The sequence below is a fragment of the Nomascus leucogenys genome, chromosome 11 (genome assembly GCF_006542625.1).
Source record: "Nomascus leucogenys isolate Asia chromosome 11, Asia_NLE_v1, whole genome shotgun sequence".
Classification (NCBI taxonomy): Eukaryota; Metazoa; Chordata; class Mammalia; order Primates; family Hylobatidae; genus Nomascus; species Nomascus leucogenys.
The window spans coordinates 28865148-28885553 of NC_044391.1; the positions used below are offsets into that span (position 1 = coordinate 28865148).

Sequence of the window (20406 nt, forward strand, 5' to 3'; positions counted from 1 at the left end):
GAAATTGAGGAAGTTCCTCCTCTATTTCTAGTTTTCTGAGAGTTTTTATGAGAGATTTATCAGCGTTTATTAGGGTTTTGAGTTTTGTCAAATGCTTTTCTGTGTCTTTTGATGTGATCATGTGATCTTTCTTCTTTAGCCTATTAATATGGTGTATTCCATTGATTAATTTTCAATTATTAAGCCAGGCTTGCATCCACAGGATAAACCCCACTTAGTCATGCTGTATAATTCTTTTTATATATTGTTGAATTCTATTAGCTAGCATGTTGTTAAGAATTTTTATGTCTATATTCACAAGGGATATTGGTCTGTAGTTTTCTTCTTATTATGTTTAGTATTTTGTTTTGGTATCAGGGGAAAACTGGCCTCACAAATTAAGTTGATAAGTGTTTCTTCCTCTTCTATTGTCTGAAAAAGATGGGGAGACTTTACTGTATCCATAATGTTTTATGTTTTTTAAAGAAAATCTAAAGCAAGAGTAGTAAACGTACTAAGTATAATTGTCTACCTGGTGGAGGTTTACCAACTCATTCTCTATATTTTCCAATATGCTTAAAATATTTCATTATTTAAAAACAAAAACATTTTAAGAATGACAATAAGTGACACTCATTCTTAAGTTTAGTGCTGAGTTTGGAAGGTATAAATAATAGCAAAGCACAAAGTTCTTTGGAAAAAACAATCATCAATCTATATTTAAAAATTTTTTATGCCGGGCACAGTGGCTTAAGCCTGTAATCCCATTACTTTGGGAGGCCAAGGTGGGTTCATCACCTGAGGTCAGGAGTTCTAGACCAGCCTGGCCAATATGGTGAAACCCTGTCTCTACAAAAACTACAAAAATTAGCCAGGCATGGTGGCGGGCACCTGTAATCCTAGCTACTTGGGAGGCTGAGGCAGGAGAATCATGTGAACCTGGGAGGCAGAGGCTGCAGTGAGCCGAGATCATGCCTCTGCCCTCCAGCCTGGGCGACAGAGAAAGACTCTCTTAAAAAAAAATTAATTATGACTTATTTCTTTGACATTTTCAGAATGTTTCCAGCTCTGAAAATCATAGAACTAAGGAGAACCCAATCTTTAAATTTTATAGAAGTTAAAATTTGAGACTTTGCTAAATTAAATACATCCACAAGTTCTTTGATATTCTTCATAAGTGGGTGAAATCTTTTTCTATTCCACTTGAATCTGAGCTGGTCCTGTACTTATTTTAGATGTCACAGAAATGATGCTGTATAATTTCTGAGGCTGAACCTTACATGATGAGTGGTTTCTGCCTATTGGAACACTCCTGCTTGGATTCAAGCTGCCATGTTGTGAGGAAGCCCAAGCAACCACTGTAGCTGCCCATGTGGAGGAGAACTGAGGTCTGTGGGCAACAACCCCAGCTAAGCTCCCAGGCAACAACCTGCACCAAACTGCCAGCCATGTGAGGCCATTTTTAACATTCCAGCCATTTTAGCACTCCATCTGACTTCAAGTGATACAGAACTCTCATGTCAACCCACAAAATCATAAGAAATAACAAATTATTGTTTTAAGGCACTTAGTCCTGAGGAAGTTTGTTAAGCAGAAACACAAAACCAAAATAGAGAACAAAATAAGTTAGTGGTTTATCTTTGATGGTACCATCTATTTAGTGGAAACTAAGACTAGATCACTGATCTCTAGATGATTAGTCCAGTGTATTCTTCCATATGATGCTCTCTTTTTTGAATTAGTATGTTTAGACATTAGTGAAAAGCCTAAACCTAAATAATAGTGGCCATTTCACTCACAGAGTGTAGTAAGGAAGTGTATGTTTCTGTGAATATACACATGTGAGGAACTATGCAGTGCAAAGACGACTTCAAAGACCAGCTATCCAAAATCAGTTGTTTTTATTTGTACCTAAGTGAGTCAGCTACTATTTTTCCCTAGGAGAATGATTACTTGAAAAGCTAACAAGCTTCTTATACCAGAATAATCACATTTTATTCACTTCCTCTCCAAATGTCTTTTAATAGAAATTTTTTTCTTCTCCAACAACCGTAAACTTCAAAGCTACACAAAAGAGATGCTGTGAATAACACAGGTATTATCTGTCTACCATTATCCATCCTAGCTTTAGAGCATACTCATGGATTAGATAATGAGCCAAATCCTTATTCTCAGTGATTTTTCTCATGGTTACAAAGAAATCCATTATAAAGTATAAACATTAGGCTTGAGTCCAGATCGTCCTAGAAAATTTTGACACATGAGAACTCTTTTCTTCTTGTTCAAGTTGATTAATCTTGTAAGAAGTTACAGTAAAAGAGAGTTGGTTGTAAACATCATATATATTTACACATATACATATATACATAGTTCTATTTCAAGTGTTGTGAAAAATAGCACTTGAATCTGGTCCTCGCATATTTATTTTCATTTGTTGCTCAGAAAGATGCAAGGTGGTTGGGAGACCGAGGTGGGTGAATCACCTCAGCTTGGGAGTTCGAGATGAGCCTGGCCAACATGGCAAAACACCGTCTCTACTAAAAATACAAAAAAATTTAGCTGGGCCTGGTGACATGCACTTGTAGTCCCAGCTAATTGGAGGCTGAGGCAGGAGAATCACTCGCACCCAGGAGGTAGTGGTTGCAGTGAGCTGAGATCATGCCACTGCATTCCAGCCTGGGTGACAGTGAGACTCCGTCTCAAAAAAATAAATAAATAAAATAGACACAAGGTGGATTAATTTGATCATTTATTCTAAACAGAGAGAACAAGTAAAAACTATATTTGTCCTTTTCATTCCATCTAGAATTTTTGCTACTTACTGGCTGTCCAGGCTCACCAACTCCAGTGGGTCCTGGAGCTCCCGGTCTTCCTTCTTGGCCTCTTTCTCCCTAAGAGAAAGAAATAATAGAATGAAAGCTTGAGATTTTAAATAAAGAATAAATACAGCACAAAGTTCTCTCAAGATTTCAACAGGGATAAATGTGAAATAGACAAAATGTTCATATTCATAAAGGTAAAAAATTCTAGAGGAAGAGAAATAGCTAGAATTTAAGTGAACAAATTACTCTAAAATGTTTATTATCTCTTCTTGTCCAAATGTAGTTCAGCATTTTCAGTTTTCACAAAATATTGTGTAAGAATTGGCAGGACAGACTGTGTGGCAATGCATGTTGGTTACTGAGCTGACTAAGCTGACAGTGTGTGTGCTGTGCCCTGCCCTCTTGCCACCATCCAGGAATGTCACACCTTCCTTGTCCCCACTCTATCCTATTTCATCTCTCCTTTAAGCTCTTTTCAGACTTCATCTCCTCCAGAAAACTTCTCCATAACTCTGCCAGCATAAACTCCACCTTTCCTGGAGTCTCAATGTGCTTATTGTTGAAATGCTATACATGGGGATATTCAATTACATTCAAAGTACACTGTTTTGTACTGCTTGCTATTTTAATCCTGCATTAAAGTCTTATTGTCACAACCACTTAGAAAAGCCATTCAAAATAGGCACTTCTGCTTTATTAATATGTTCTGCATAATGTACAGCCTCACAGGATGGACGTTCCTTCCTTCCCTTTCTAGTTCTCTACAAAACTCTCTGCCAACATTGACCTATTCATTGCCATGGCCCTTCTGGTTTCTGCCCCTTTATGCTTATTCAATGTGAACCATGATTGTTGATGTGTTAAGTTGTTTCACTTCCCGATAACATATTTGCATGTGAATGTTTAAAGTCCATGAAAACAACAGAACTACATGTACTTTGGCAAAAGGGTGGGTATTTGGAGACAAGTAAGTTTTTCATTCCAACAAAATTTAAAAATACATTAATTATTCTTGTGGTAACTGCCCCTGACAAGCACATTTCTGTGTCCAAGCATATAAAATGAAGTAACTTCAGGAAGTCTCCTTGTGTGTATTGGGTTTAGGCCAAATGGAGTTCAAATCACGGCTCCCCCAGGCCCTACAATAAATTCAACAGTCATCAGTGGGCAAAAAGACAAGTATCTTTACCTTAACACCTTGCTGTCCAATGCCAGGGGCTCCTGGAGAACCATAAGGACCAGGAGGACCTGGCTCACCCTAGAGGAAGAAATAGTGACATCAGTTATATGTTAGGTCAACTCAATAGTATTGATTAAGCAGCTCTTAGATGTATGGTTTTGCAATAGGGGCCTTCAGAGCAAAAACAAACCTAGTACATCGTGCCTGCCCTCAATTGTTTACAATTCATTTGGAAAGAAAACACAGACCCAAGATCAAATTATCCACTAGGCACAGTAGTCACAATATCTGGGTTCACAATACTTTTAGGAGCCTGCAAATATGTTCCAATTGTAATTTTTTGATTCAAAATAAAAATAAACATAATGACTATATAACAATCAATACAGCTTGCATTCATAAATATAATTTTTTAATATTTTTATGGAGGAAGGGGCCCGCAAAGTCAAGTGTTTTCAGGATCCATAAAACACATAACACGGCCATCACTCATTTATTCACAAATCTTTAAGTGCTCTGGAAGACATATTTTGTTTCCTCCCCTGTGGCTGTCCTTTCTCAGCTTTCCTTCCCTGCTGATAAACCCCCGACTGAGTCAGTCAGTGGGCAGCTGTTCCTTGCCCTCAGAGGTGTAGGATGAATGATCATTGGCCTAATGCAAGATGGGGGTCTCCTTTCCCTTTGTCACTGATTCATCTCAGTTGGTCACATGGCTCAATCCTGACAAATGAGATGTGAAGGACCTTACTGGATGCAAAGGAAAAAACTGCCTCTTCCTCTTTTTTCCTACATAGAGATGTGATAACTATCTTGTTACTATAAGGCAGCAATCTCTAGGACAAAAGCCAGCAGTTGAAGAGGTCTGGCTCCTGGATACCCTCAATGAGCAACTGATCCAGTCCTGAACTACCTGCCTTCAAATATTCTGTTTACTCAACAGCAAGAGTTCTTATGATTTAAGCCACTATTATTCAAGATTTCTGTTACTCAAAACCAGAGCATTTTGAAATAATAACAGCCTATGATGTGGCGGGCCCATAATAGAATTCAGGCATTTTAGAACTAGATGCGACTGTTGCACTCAAACCCCTACATTTCACAGGTGAGAAACCCGAGTCCCAGAGAGATTACCTGGCCAGCCCAAACTCACACCTGAATACCACTCACACAGTTACAGCTCTTTAGGTCTCTCGGGCTTTAAGCCCTGTGGCATGATGATAGGGGAAGGGGAGTGGCTATTGACTCCAATTACCCTTTTCATAATATGATTTTTTTCTGTTTATCAAAATAATACGTCTCATTGTAGAAAACTGTCATATATTGAAAAGCATGCATGCAAAGAAAATTTTAAATTACCTATCTATAACTATTAATACTATAAAATTTTGGTATATTTCCTTCCAATTTTTTACATTCACACATGTACCTTAAATTTATGCTAAGGAAGATTTCTGAACACTCATGTTTCAGCTAATGAATATTTGCTATTTAAAATTTCATTCAACCCAAAGATTTCTCTCTTCATGCTTTCACTAACCAACAGTAAAATGAAACAGGAAAGTGAAACAAGCCTTCTCTGAGATGAAGGGAGATGAAGGAATTTTCAGAAATATTAAAGTCTCGATTTGCCCCAGAAGCTTGTGATTTTGGAAGGGACACCTGGTAACCAGAGCAACGTTCTGTGGATATGGTAAAGACATTGCTTTACTATTGCTTCACATAGGTCTGTAGCCTATGTGGTGGCTCATGCCTATAATCCCAGCACTTTGGGAGGCCGAGGCAGGTGAATCACTTGAGATGAGGACTTCAAGACCAGCCTGGCCAACATGGTGAAACACTGTCTCTACTAAAAATACAAAAAAAAAAAAAAAAAAATTAGCTGGGCCTGGTGGCATTTGCCTATAGTCCCAGCTACTTGGGAGGCTGAGGCAAGAGAATTGCTTGAACCGGAGAGGCAGAGGTTGCAGTGAGCCAAGATCACGCCACCACACTCCAGCTTTGGCAACAGAGCGAGACTCCGTCTGTTAAAAAAAAAAAAAAAGTCTGCTGACTTTGACCAGTTGCAAAAGAGAAAGAGAAGGGCTAAGAAGGGTCAGGGTCAAACCAGTTCCCCAGAAGATATGCCCAGGCTCAGGGTGATTTAAAACAAAGGAATCCTGCCACAAAACGAGTCATCCACATTTATGATCCTTTGATATTTAAGTGGATTGAATTCGAAAGTACTTACTTTGCATCCTGTTGAGTACAATATTTTTTCTGGCAAATATTTTTTCCCTTAAACCCCTAAGGTTGTACTTGTTTTTCTATATTGATTAAGTTTTCTGAGCAGCCAAGTGACTGACATTCTCATTTTACATGTTTTTGGCCGTGGAATTTATCTCTCTTCATAATATCAGACATAAAAGTTCTCACTAAATTTGAACTTGTTTACTTAATCTCTGTCTCTGTCTCTGTCTCTCTCTCTGACTCTCTCTCCCTCTCTCTATGTGTCTCTCTCTCTCTTTTCATTTTTTTTTTTTTTTTTTTTTAGTTTCCCTCTGTCACCCAGGCTGGAGTGCAATGGCGTGATCTCAGCTCACTGCAACCTCTGCCTCCCGGGCCCATGCAATTCTCCCGCCTCAGCCTCTCGAGTAGCTGGGATTACGAGGCACCCACCACCACTCCTGGCTAATTTTTGTACTTTTAGTAGAGATGGGGTTTTGCCGTGTTGGTCAGGCTGGTCTCGAACTCCTGGCCTAAAGTGATCCACCTGCCTTGGCCTCCCAAAGTGCTGAAATTACAGTTGTGAGCCACTGCGCCCGACCTGTTTACTTAATCTCACAGTTTAACCAAGTGCCAGAGAATATTTAGCTGTCTAGAGATTCCAAATTTTCACTTCCAAATGCCTTTTTCTTACAACTTTTCATGCTCCCCATTCAAGTTTGAATCTCCTTGTCAGTTATACAGGTTGCATATGGGTGACTGTCTCCATCACTCAGCAAATGACACCAGGTACTTGCTATATGGAATGGCATGAAGTAAAATATGAAGAATCTGAAGACATAGTTCCTAAACTTAAGGGACCAGCTTGAGAGATAAAACATACCATTTAAAAATAGGGTGTGGGATAAAAAAACTACATATTCAGTACAACATACACTACTCGGGTAATGGGTTCACTAAAATCTCAGAATTCACCACAATATAATTCATTCATATAACCAAAAAACACTTGTACTCAAAAAACTATTGAAATAAAAAATTTTAAATATATATAATATAACATGTATATATAATGTTACATATATATATATATAATGCCATTAAAAATACAATAATAACATCCACCCACTGCTGAATTTGGCTGGCTAAAAAAAAATACAATAATAACAATACAAGACCCTAAATTCACTTATTCTTATTCTATTCATTTTTTGTCCCTTCTATATGTAGCATTGGTTCTGTAATGGGTCAGAAGGCATCTAAATTATATATTTGGTAGAGAATTTGAGGATTTTTTGAGTAGTGGAAGTTCTGCCCTACTTGGTACTTATCTGATGTTTGATCAGAAACAAACCAAGAGCCAAGGTTGGTGACAAGAAATTTGTTTGGTCATTACCTTGAAATGTATGGACCAGGAGAATCAAGAGTAGAAGCAGCTCTCTTACCTTGAGCCCATGAAATCCCTTTAGCCTTAGTCAAGTACCAAGAGCAGCTGAGCAATATCTTAATATTGCTTTGCAAGGCAGTTGCAGGGATCTGAAGATTACAGAGGGATTGCTCTCCTTTACCTGAACACAGCCCCTTAGCAATGTAGCTTCACATTTCACTTGCTAAAATTTATTTCTCGGGAGCCTGGTATCTCAAGGTAGGATCCACAAAACAGTATTGGCCTATAGCTCATGTTTATTCCCTTCCCATTTCCCCTTTTTCTTTCCTACAGAGATTCCTGAGGTAGTAAAGAAAGTGGTCCTGACTCTAAAATATGCTGTCTGGGTAAAAACAAAACAGGGAGGGAAGAGTCAGCACTCTAGTCAGAATGATTTTCTGGGAATTTGCCAAGATAGCATAGCCCTGGTAAGATGGCAGGCATGATGCCTTTCCTGTTAATATTCCTACCCCAGCCCTTAGCAACACACACACACACACACACACACACACACACACACACAACACACAGAGATTGCATGCCCAAAAGATTGCATGCCCACAGTACTACTAATTATTTCTCTACTTTACTTTCATTTGCCATCAGAATAACAGGCAAGTATAACAAAGAGGTCTGGGTTAAAATGAGTAGCCCCAGAAAGAATATGTTTCTCATTACCTCCATGTGGGTGTGAATGTGTGTGAATGTGTATCAGTGTGAGCATGTGTGGAGGCAGCAAAAAGTTTAGGTAAACTACCTTGATCCTTCTCAGAAATTAACAACACCCATGCTGTGGGCTTCAAGAGGACAGGAAGCCAATGTTTAATAAAACCTACTATTTATCAGCACTGCCCAGACATGTTATATACATTACCTCATTTAATCTTCTAACAATCATAGGAAATAGGTTTTGGGGTTTGGGGTTTTTTTCAAACTTCTGGCCTCAAGTGATTCTTCTGTCTTGGCCTCCCAAAATGCTGGGATTACAGGTGTAAGCCACCACACCCAGCCCTTCATGCATGGAGTCACAGGAAAAAAACCATGGCTTTGAATCATTTGGTCTTGTAGAACCTTGGTTCTATCAGTTACTAACAATTTGAGCTTTTGCAAGATCTCCATATGCAAAATGAGGATAATTATATCTGCCTTGTAGCATTGTTGAGAGGATTCAAGATATTGTCTGCAAAACATCTAAGTCATAACCAGTCACGCAACACCTGTTTAATATGTATAGATTTAATTGTTATTCACCAGACCTTTTTTGAGCAGCAAACTAATAATAGGTAAATAACAATTTATGTCTATAATTGAATATCAGGTTACCTAATTACAGACATAAATCAGATTGCACCTGCACTTTGCAGAAGCTTACAATCTGGCTGGAGAGACAAATGAATATAAAATAAAATACGAGCATGTGAATTAGCATAATAAAGATATTAACAGAATACATAAGACTCTGAGGCAGAAATGTTTAATTCTACCTTAAGGAATTGGGAAAGTTTCATATAGTAGAGGAGATGTTTGATCCGAACAAAGAAGTAGGAGTCATAGCTAATCTGATGGAAAAGAAAAGAAACAAAAGTTACAGAAGAAGAAAGAGTATGAGACATAAAATGATGTTAAATATTCTAGGGACAGTCAGCAGCCCTGTGAGCCCAACAGGCCGGAAACAAGGTAACACTAGGGCCACTGTCTGGAGCAGCATGGTCCAATGCAAGTAGACAGCGAGTCACATTTGTAATTTTAAATTCTCTACTAGCCACATTAAGAAATAAAAAAACAGGTAAATTATAATTAATAAATTTTACTTAATACAAAATATTATCATTTTGACATGTAATCAATACTTTTTAAAGTATTAATTATTTTTTTACTATCTTTTAATGCTAAGTCTTTGAAATCTGATGTGTATCTTACAGCACATCTCAATTTGGACCAGCCACATTTCAAGTGCCCAGTAGACACATGTGGCTATCTTGTTGGGCAGTGTGGTTTAGAGTGATTAACGAGGTTGAAGGCTCAGGTCAGAACCATGAACAGTACCAACATTTAAGTCAGGTGGGAGTGGAAGAATACAAAGATGTCTTGTGGGGAGGTGGGGAAAAAGAGAATTTCAAAAAGAGACTCATCATTTCCAAAGATAAATTGTCATCTTTCACTCCCCAATATAGTCATCTTCCAGCCCTTCCCACCTCAGGGAAGGGCACCAGAATCCCTCCTGTGTCAAACGGGAACCTAGGGGTCATTCGTGACACCTCCCACTCCCTCTGCCACCATATGCAATGCATCCCAACACCTATCAGTATGCCTTCTAAATATCTCTCAAATCCATCCACTTCAGTCCTCTACCACGCGTCTCCAGTCTACAGAAAACTGATAATACCTCTTGTTCAGAGTACAACAAAGTCCTTAGTACTCTACTGGCACCCACTCTAGCATGCTCCAATTTATTCCCTCCATTGCTGCAGAGCAATTTTTTAATTTTAATTTTAATCTGAGCAAAACCTTCTGAGGCCTTTCCCTAAGACAGAGCTCCTTGCAAGGCCCTGCCTCTCCAATCCATCTGTCATCAGTCACCTCTTCACTCCCCACCGCAGCAACGTTGGCTTTTGTTGAATTCCTTGTACTTGCCTTGCTCCTCCTGCCATAGGATCTTTGCACAGTCTATTCTGTCTGTCTGGGACACTCTTACCTCTCTCTTTCATAGTGATCCTTACCCTTCAGATCTTATTTTAAGCAGCATGGCTTCAAGAAGGGTTTTTCTGATAAGATGAAATCACTATTTTAGTATCGATAGCATTGTTTTCCTTTTTTTCCTGAGCATTCATTACAGTTGCAACTTTGCATTTAATATTCTCCATCTCCTCCCCACTAGACCGTGGGGATGATGCATATGATTTTGTTCAGCTTTGCATTCTCAGTGTTTAGCTCATTACTATCTTTCACTCAATCATCCATGCACCAGACATTTACTGAGCATTGACTAGGGAGCAGGGGCCCTACTAGCTGTGGGAGGTGAATAAAACTGGAAAGCTGTTCTGGGCTGAGGGAGCTGTGGGTCTAGAAATGCTCCTCTGGAGTTCTCTGTGGTTCGCTTAGGTTTTCAACTAGGAGTAACTGTATACAAATTACATAATGATATCAAGTACCTATTACACAATTTCTCCTACCAATTCACCCAGACACAATTAATCTTTTTTTAGCTGAAAGAGTAATGAAACCACAATGAAGAGGAAAATTCAGCTGAGAAAACCAACTAACACTCCCTATCCCTGGCACTGATTCTAATCAAAAGCAAATCCTTCATTTCTCTAAGATAATACATAACAAATGGTTATCCAAGACTGAATTATTTGAGGACAGAACTTTACACTTTTTTTGATAATACAATTATGAACAATTTTATCATATTTTCTTAACATTACAAAGATGTTTTAGCAACTTTTAAAAATAATTTCCCAGATATGTATGGCACCAACTTTAATATTTTAAGTTTTATTGCAAATATTCTAATACTTTCCAAATGGAAGAAAATGATGGATGAACATTTTGTAGGTGCAGAATGGTTCAAGTATGGCCGGGATACATTCTCAGCTGAAACTCAGTGAAGTGATGACTGTATACAGAAACTTGGGAGAAAGATCAAGAAAGCCTCCTTTTGGAAAGAGAGAGGAAGGAAGGAAGGAAGGAAGGAAGGAAGGAAGGAAGGAAGGAAGGAAGGAAGGAAGGGAGGGAGGAAGGATCTATATTTATCAAGTACTTGTTAAATCAAGCTCCATTTGTAGCACCAAGTTTCTCATTTCAGAGGAAGTGTTGTGTTATAAAAGGCTTGTTTTTAGAAAATTTATCAGAATAAACTTGGTCTACATTAGTATAAAGACAGTTGTCAAAATACTTAACTACTTAATTAAAATTACCAACACATATGGCACTTACTATGCAACAAGTGCTGCTCTATGTGACTGACATGTATTAACTCATTTAATCTTTACCACAGCTCTAAGAAGTAGCTACTGTTATTAACTTACTGCATGGATGAGAAGATTGAGTCATAGGGAGGTAAAGTAACTTGCCCAAATCATACAGCCAATAAAATATAGGACTGGGTTTGAAACCCAGCGGTTTGACGTTAAAGCCAGTACTCTTAATCACTATGTCAAACTGCCTCTTGAAACTTTTTAATTCTTCTTTTAAAGTATTTCAAAAATTGTATGACTGCAGACTAAATTCATATCTTTATTACAGGATGAAAAATACAAAAGTCATATAATTACAATCTACTCATAACTGAAAATCCATCATATGAAGACAAAGCATCTCTAAAATAAAATATAAGCCAAGAGGAAATATAATTTATCCAAGCTGATGCACATGCTATTTCAGGTACATAAAGTTTACTTGGTTGTCACTTAATGTTAAAAGTAATGTAAATTATAACTGGCAATACTGTGATCACACAAGGTAAATCTACATATAAACTGGTAAGTGAACTGTACTGAGTTTGGAACCACTATTATGTCAAATCTCCAACTAAAATCTTTTTTGAATACCAGCTATTTAGGTAAGAGAGAAAGTCCAGTCCATATACTCTACCTACTTGTGCTTTCTAAAGCAGAAAAAATTCCATAATAACAATGAATTGGTGAAGAATATAATAAAAAATAATATTGAACCACATTTTAGTAACTCTTAACTCACCTTCTAGAATGCTATTAGGTTTAACCACATGAAATTGACAATATTTGATCATGTTTGGCCTACAAACATGGCAATTCATGTGTTTCAACTAATAGGAAAGTCATACTTCATTATACATAACAAAATCTAAGAAAATGCAAGTCATTTTCTCTAAAAAGAAGGACCAGTCAACAGCCCATTAGGAGAGCTTTTGAGAATCGCAGCTCTAGAAGACACTGTTTAGAATCCTCCAGCACAAAATGAGTTGCTGGTAAAAATTCAGGGTGGACATGCTCCATTAACCTAAAAACAAGGCCATTGATTTATGAGAGCAGATGGGTGCATATGACAGTGTGATAATGTTTCTTAAAAACTTACCCTTGGAGGCTGGGAGGAGGGAAACATGGGGAGTTATTGGTTAATGGGTACAGAGTTTATGTTGAGACAATGAAAAAGTTTTGGGTATAGATACTGGTGATGGTTATACAACATTGTGAATGTATTTAATACCACTGAATTGCATGCTTGCAGATGGTTCAAATAATAAATATTATGTTATTATATATTTTACCACAAAAAAACACCCTTGGAATACAATTAATTTTCTGTGTTGCAAACTTGCTATTGCAACTTACTTGAAATAAATAAGGACATTGATGTAATTACAAAGAAAACGTTCTGACATCCCTCTGAAGACACTGCAGTGGCTGATTCTGTTCCACATTAGTGCCCCCTTTGACTATGCATGCAGGTTAAACTCAGCCACTTTGTGGGAAATGTTGGCAGCATTTTCAGTTCCTTGGTCCATCAGAGCTTTTACCTGACAATCTGCACACACACACTCACACACACACACACAGAGAGTATATATACCCCATCTGCTGAGAACCACATGCATCAGCAATTTGGGAATAGAAATCATCTACCTTGAAGCTATTGGCTGACATCCCACATGTTCTGGCAGCCACTTCAAGTTGTCACTATCAGTTGTCTCATGTCAAACGAGTTAATAAGCTCATTTAGAGTCTTGGTGGGCAGATGTGCATGTAGGTCAAAGCCTTTTCTACAGCAAGAATTGCTGGATTAATAATGATTCTTTCCCTTTAATTAGGCCCAGAACAGAAATAGCATCCAGACTTTGACATCTCTGAAGGAAAAACATTCACATCGTTTGGCAGCTTGGCTGTGAGTCTTCATTTAACAGTTATTTATAATTAAAATTGTAAAGGGATTCTTCCTATACACTGAGCAGTCACAACCCTTGTCGAAAGTTGTTATCCTGCCAGAAGAACCAGCAAGCAAATTATTGTTTTTGGACAACTAGAAAAGCTGACATGTTCAAGTACCCTATACTTAAAATAGTTTACATGAAGCCAAAAATACAGTCCTTCTGTTAAGAGAATTGTGAACTTAAAACAGTTTTTTGTTTGATTAATTATTCTTTACCAAGAAATGTAGGTGTCTACATGTTTTCACTTGATTTACTTCACTTCAAGTGATAAATTATAAGGAATTATATCCTGTTACAAATCATGACTTTTTAAGTGGTTGAAAGCAACATCACGATGTTAGGAAATTGTTAGGTTTTTGACTTATATAAGAACTGAAATATATCTACACAAGATGCTTGTTTGAGGAGAAAGTTTAAAATTCTTTATAGTTGTTCATATTTGTTATGTTGAACTACTTCCAACCCACAACTGGAAACATTAATTATGTTTAGTAGGTTGACCTAGCTACTAAGCTAATTTTGAGCCAAACCAAGTACTTAAATAATGACCAAAACAATAATGTATTTTTAAACCTACTAAATCTTCATTAGTGATTTCTATTCTAATGAAAATACTGACATGGAAAATGTAAGACTCTAAGTTGTATACAAGAAACTGTAAAAAATACAAATTAAACCCCAAGTCTTCATGCCACTTTTAGAAGAAAGTAGAACTAACACATTGGATTGTTTAATGCACAGGAAGCTTTTGATGGGGTATGTCAACACTGTCCTGTTTGTCTTTATTACCCAACTATGTTAGAAGAATGGTCAATATTCCTGACTACTACATCCTTCTCTCTGGTTTTCTCCACAACTCATTGCCATCTCCTTGACCCTTCTACTGAAATTATTCTTTTGAATCTTCCCAATGACCTCAATATTGCCAAATTAAGTTACCACATAGGCAACTGCCCACATAACCTGTCTTCAGTATGATACTGTTGACCACTCACGCCATTTAAAACCTTTTATTCACTCATTCATTCAAGAAATATTTGTTGCTTCATGTAACTGTGTGTGAATGAATGTGCAAAGCAGAATTTTTGAATCTCCCAGATAGTGGTGTTCCTGACCCATTGTTCCCAAATCTTCTGATTTAGACTTTTCAAAAATAGTGATAGACCTGCTCATATCTGTCCAGTTCTTCTGCCAATGGTTCCTATCTGAAAGAAGACTAGGAATGTTTAACGGTATAATACATGGAAGCTCAAAGGAGAGAAACTTGATTAGCACACTTCCAGCTCCCAGAAATATCCACACATGCATTCCTAATATCATATCTGAAAGGAAGACAGCCAGCCCTCTTACCAAAACCCTTTTTCATAGAACACTTTGAAGAAAACAGGATGTTGTGTAGGGATGTTTAGCATGCTTACAGTTTTAAGTTCAGGGTCTGTACATCTAGCTCTTGTTTACTTAATCTCCTCATTAGTATATCTTTAACCTGAAAAATATATCCTTTGCTTGGGAACCTCAAAAACTGGGATGGAAGCTTGAAAAAGTAGGATTCAGAAAAGTAGGGTATCCAAAAACTGTGGTGTTGTGCAAACTTCAGGGTGTACTAAATGTATCATGTACTACCCTCATCACCTTCACTGCAATGAACTCCTCTTCAAACATGGTTGTAGTTCATTCACTAATAGTAGGTCTTTTGTCCATTTTGGATGAATGTTTGTGTCATTTACCCTGACCATATCCATTTATTAAACTGGGCCAGTCTAGTGCTATTTCTCTATGGGTTTTCTTAATATCTCAGAAGCTTAAATTGAACATAAAGTAAGACCAAGTCTCACAGGTAAAAGAATGCTAAGTTTCTTACACTTGACTGTACAGCAAGAAGAAAACACTTAGGACAAATATCCTGCAGGAATATTATGAACGTCCTAGAGTAGAACAATGGAAGGAGTTAGGAGAAGGGAGGCAATTCATTTTTTAAGATAAATGTATAATATTGCAGTATTTTTTAACTGTTTGAGGATTAGCGTATGGTACTTTCCCTTGGGAAAAAACATCAGGGATATCTCTTTGTGCCCTTTCGGCCTTGAAGCTCTAATGCTGGGATACTTCGAAATATCACCAGCTGCTTCCTGCACATGCCACTGTGCAGTCCCTCCTCCCAAGGCACAAAGAGAGTCTTAGAAAGAGTGGATTTGCATGAGATTTGAGAAGGAAATGCCCTTCAGAAATAGCCTCAGAAAGACATCAAGAAAATGGCAAAAATTACCTAATATAGGCTGGGCAAACCCAGTGTTCCACTGTGTTGATTTGTTCAAAATTAGTTTTGGTAACTTGTCCTCTGTGACTTGAAAGGCCTACCAATCACAAGCCATTCTTCCTAGTAATTAAAGGCCTTTTTAAGGGTCAGATGTGATTGCAACCTGAGCCACCATGACAGCCCCATGGAAGGCAGCAGTGTTGGGTTTTTAGGGGTTCAGTCTTTCCTCAGAGAACAGCGCTGTCTCCTGAGTCACAATTTCAGTTTGGTCTCAGGGATAAGGCTTCTTGGGCACTTGTGTGATTACAATTCTAACTGATTTCAGAGACTATTGAGATGTTCCCTTTTTCTTCTTTTGAGACAGAGTCTCACTCTGTTGCCCAGGCTGGAGTGCAGTGGTGCAATCTTGGCTCACAGCAACCTCTGCCTCCCGGGTTCAAGCAACTCTCTGCCTCAGCCTCCGGAGTAGCTGGGATCACAGGCGCCTGCCACCACATCTGGCTAATTTTTGTGCTTTTAGTAGAGACGGGGTTTCACCATCTTGGCCAGGCTGGTCTTGAGCCTTGAACTCCTGACCTCGTGATCCATCTAGCTCGGCCTCCCAAAGTGCTGGGATTACAGGCGTGAGCCACTGCGCCTGGCTGAGATGTTCTTATGAATGCCATGAGATGACCTTTGTGTGTGGTAGAGGATGAGGTGGACTCTGAGCTAAGGCTTCTTTCTGAGAAACATCTATGTTTTGTTGCTAAGGCAACAGTCATTCAGGGCAGACTAGGAGCTATTTTACATATGGAAAGTATTATTGACAGAAATAATTTGTGAAAATGGGCCAGGAGCACATTTTTTCCTGATTTAACACATGCATTTTTTTCCTTTTGTTCTTTGGCCACCTTTTCTGAAAACCCTTTAATGAAGAAAAGCCAATCCCTAAAGCAACAGAAAGTGAGTGTAATTCAAGAGAACGACCATTTGTAAATTCATAGACATACTCAGGCCCTATCTAGAACCTCTCATGGAATCTTTGCAAATGTTACAAGTCTAAAGGTTTCTATTTTAAGGTCTTATATGAAATATAATATTTGAAAATGCACAATTAGCATTATTGTTTTCTTTCTCCCAAGATATTCCCTTCCTCTTTCCTGCACTTTCAGATGAACATTAAAACCCAGGAGAAACACACCTTTCAACAAACTGTTCTCCCTAACCAGAGTCCACCAGAAGGGAAGACAGATAGAACTTCCATACTGTCAAAAAGAAATGCATTTATTTCAGGCCAAATATTCAGGAAATTCAGCAATTTTTCCTAAAGGGATAAATATAATATGGTAGCTAAGAGCAGACTTCTGGGTTTCGATACTCAGTCTGTCCCTTACTAGCTCTGTAGACCTGGACCCATTGCTTAAACTCTTTGTGCCTTAGTAGACTAATCTGTACAATGGAAATAAGAATAGATCATATCTCAAAAGGTGGTATTAGTATTAAATGAGCATTTAAAATTTTACCTATACATAATAAATATACAATAAATAAATGTTAGCTACTATAGAAGTTTCAAAATAAATAATCTTCCTTGTGCCCATTAGAGAATAGAGAATTACTGAATTTTAGAGGGTTTATTTGCACAAATTGCAAAAGCAGCTTCTTTTAAAATTGTCTAATAAAATGATAATGGATAAAAATAAGTGTTACTATAAAATATTATTTCCAGATTGAGGAACAAAAATAGCTTATTATGTCTTCAACGTATAGTACATTCTGGGAGGCAAGATGAAATCATTCCCTGAAAACTGACTTTTATGACAGTACACTAATAAGTGTATAAAATGAAAAAAAAATAGCTAATGATCAATATGACATGAATCTCCAGCTAACAGATCCAAGGAGCAGTAGAAATTATACAGAAGTTAGTAATAGTGTCAAAGTAAGAGTTGAGACCTTAAACCAGAACTATGACTAGAAAGAAAAGGGGGAACTCACGCCCACTTCGTAGACTCCCAGCGATCTCCAACATTATCTAGAAATTGACAGCTTTTTGATTGGCAATGAACTTTGTTCACTTGGCAGTGAACTTTGTGATTAAAACTTAAGTGGCAATTTTATGTCATGTATATTTTACAAAAGAGAGGCCCTTGGGAAATTGCTGAAGTGCTCAAATGCTTTTGGAAAAATGATTCCTTTTATGATTATGCTGTAAAAGTCAACCACAAAGTGCTATTATGTCAGAAAAATTATAACCAACTCCCCCAAAACATACTTGATGCATTATTAAAAATTAATACACTGTTGAAATTAAAGGCTAAATTTTATTGAAATATGTTTTTAACCCTAAGTGATAACATTATTCGACATAAAGAATTGAGCCAGGTATGGCGGCTCACACTTGTAGTCTCAACTCTTTGGGAGGCCAAGGCAGGAGGATCCCTTGAGGCCAGGCATTCCAGACTCAACTGGGCAACAAAGTGAGAGCCCATCTCTACAAAAAAAAAAATTTATAATTTAGCCAGGCACAGTGGTATGTGCCTCTAGTCCTAGCTATTTTGGAGGCTGAGGCAGGAGAATCGCTTGAGCTCAGGAATTCAAGTTACAATTGGTTATGATCATGCCACTGTACTCCAGCCGGGGGAACAGAGCAACATCCTATCTCTAAAAAAGAGAGAGAGAAGAAGAAGAAGAAAAGGAGGAGGAACACCTTTTTATGGAACATTCCCTACCATACCACCACAACTGCCAGCCACGACCTGCATCACCCAAGGCTGCAGGCACTATTTCCAGGCCAGCACCACCTCAGTGCCCTCCACAGATGATGGGACCTCACTGGGACTCTGCCTCAGGCAAGCCATTTGATCTCCAGGCTTTATTTCTCATTTCCAAAATGAAAATGCTAAGCCAGTATGATCTGTAACATCCCTAGTGGCTCAAACATTCTATAATTCCATCACTACTGCAAACCCCAGATCTGATCCCTGACTGTAAGCCTCTTTCTCACAAACACGAAAATTATCATCTTAGGTAATCAAAGAATTCTAAAAATTGTGTGGTCTGTCAAAATATATATATTTTTCTTACTGTAGGATTGTACCTGTAGCCAAGGCAATTTTATTAAAACTTCTGCTCATCAGTATTCAACAAGGCCATTTCTTTCCCCAGAGAGAATTAATCATAGGCAAGAAGTGAAAAAGACAGTTTCCCCAGATGAAGCCTAAGCACATGCCTGCTGAGAAGCCCATTCTATTTTAATTTGCCAAATAAAAGTGGCCTGGTAAATCACATACTGTCATTATCTCATTAAAAATTGTCACTCTCTTTCCTCTCTCTCAAGTAGCCCAACTGCTCCCTACAACTTCTTTCAATATCACCCTTAAAAAGCTGGCTTTCTTTAGGGTCAGTTGAGGATGGCATCTTCTGCTTTTATTACTGCCATAAATTCCATACCACTCAAATCACTAAGTCGACACCATTTACTGGATATTTACTATATCCGTGAAATTTACTAAACATTGAGAAGAGTTAAAAAGGAACTAAACAGCTTGTTTTAGCAAATTAATGGTCACTCTCATTGGACAAGAGAGCCTTATAACCAGGCCTTTAAAGATCCCTCCCATCTGCATCTTTTTGTTCTGCGTGGCTTGTATTCAACTCCTCCCTATCTGTCTTGGCTGGTTTTCTGTGGACTGATATTACAAGCATGGTGCTGATGGTTGAGATTTCCCTGTAATTAAAAAAAGCTTGATTTCTGTTGGTATAACAATTGTAAATTTCCTTCCCCTATAAAGTGTATATTGAGGTGGCATTACATTTGAGAAATAGAGTGGTTTGAATTGTGTCACTTATTATTGCTTTTTGGTTTCTAATGAGCCATAAAATAAATAAAAGTCTAGAGTAAGAAGGAAACACAGCAAAGATTCTAGATAATGGCTTATAGTTAACAATGCCCCCCTTTGAATAATATAATAATAAATGATAAAGGTATGTTGCTAACTTCCTGAATGCACTTGACTTGATTCTCTGTATACATCTGCAGGTTGTTATGCATTTCCAAAGGTACTTCCTCAAAGAATCCATTGACTTTTATCTAATAAAACATACATTACCATAGTGCACTAGGGGAAATGCACTCTGCCTGTCTTTAATCAAAGGGTAAGATTACCTTATTGCCTTGAAACCCCTTTGGGCCTGGGTCTCCTGGAGGTCCACTAATTCCCTGCTCCAGGATGAAAACCAAGAATTAGTCCTGTGTACAAAAGGCCAGCAGGAATGAATCATTCTTTAGGGTCCCTAGAGATCCTGGCGTTTGAAGTTAGACTGTAACTCAGAGCTAAATTGAAATCACATTCAATCGAGAAGTGGGATGAGATAAAATTTCTTGTGTCAAATAAGTAGCTTCTAAAATAGCACTTATGCTAAGAGCAAACATTTAATTAACGAGATGTTTGTTTACTAAACCTGTGTTTCCAACGTTATTCCAACATTCTTGACTCCTTTTAAAAAATATTTTGCCAATTAAGTATCTTCTTTTTTAAAATATCTAAGGCATATGTAACTGAAGGTAGAGCTTCCAATGAACCTGCGATAACCAGAATTACTGCCTAGCTCTGATATTTCCAGGCTAAAGCAAAGAAGTTAGTGGTT

At 37.9% G+C, this 20406-nt stretch overlaps 1 protein-coding gene across 1 annotated transcript in view; it reads right to left on the bottom strand.

The window, feature by feature from the left end:
* The window catches only part of COL28A1 (collagen type XXVIII alpha 1 chain), a 175351-nt gene that overhangs the window by 125440 nt on the left and 29505 nt on the right, over window positions 1-20406 (bottom strand). Inside the window, exons 11-13 of the mRNA XM_030823080.1 lie at window positions 19925-19978; window positions 3991-4059; window positions 2802-2870 (exon numbers count right to left, since the gene is read on the bottom strand). Of these exons, the coding sequence (XP_030678940.1) occupies window positions 2802-2870; window positions 3991-4059; window positions 19925-19978 (192 nt within the window). The remainder of the gene's footprint in view (window positions 1-2801; window positions 2871-3990; window positions 4060-19924; window positions 19979-20406) is intronic.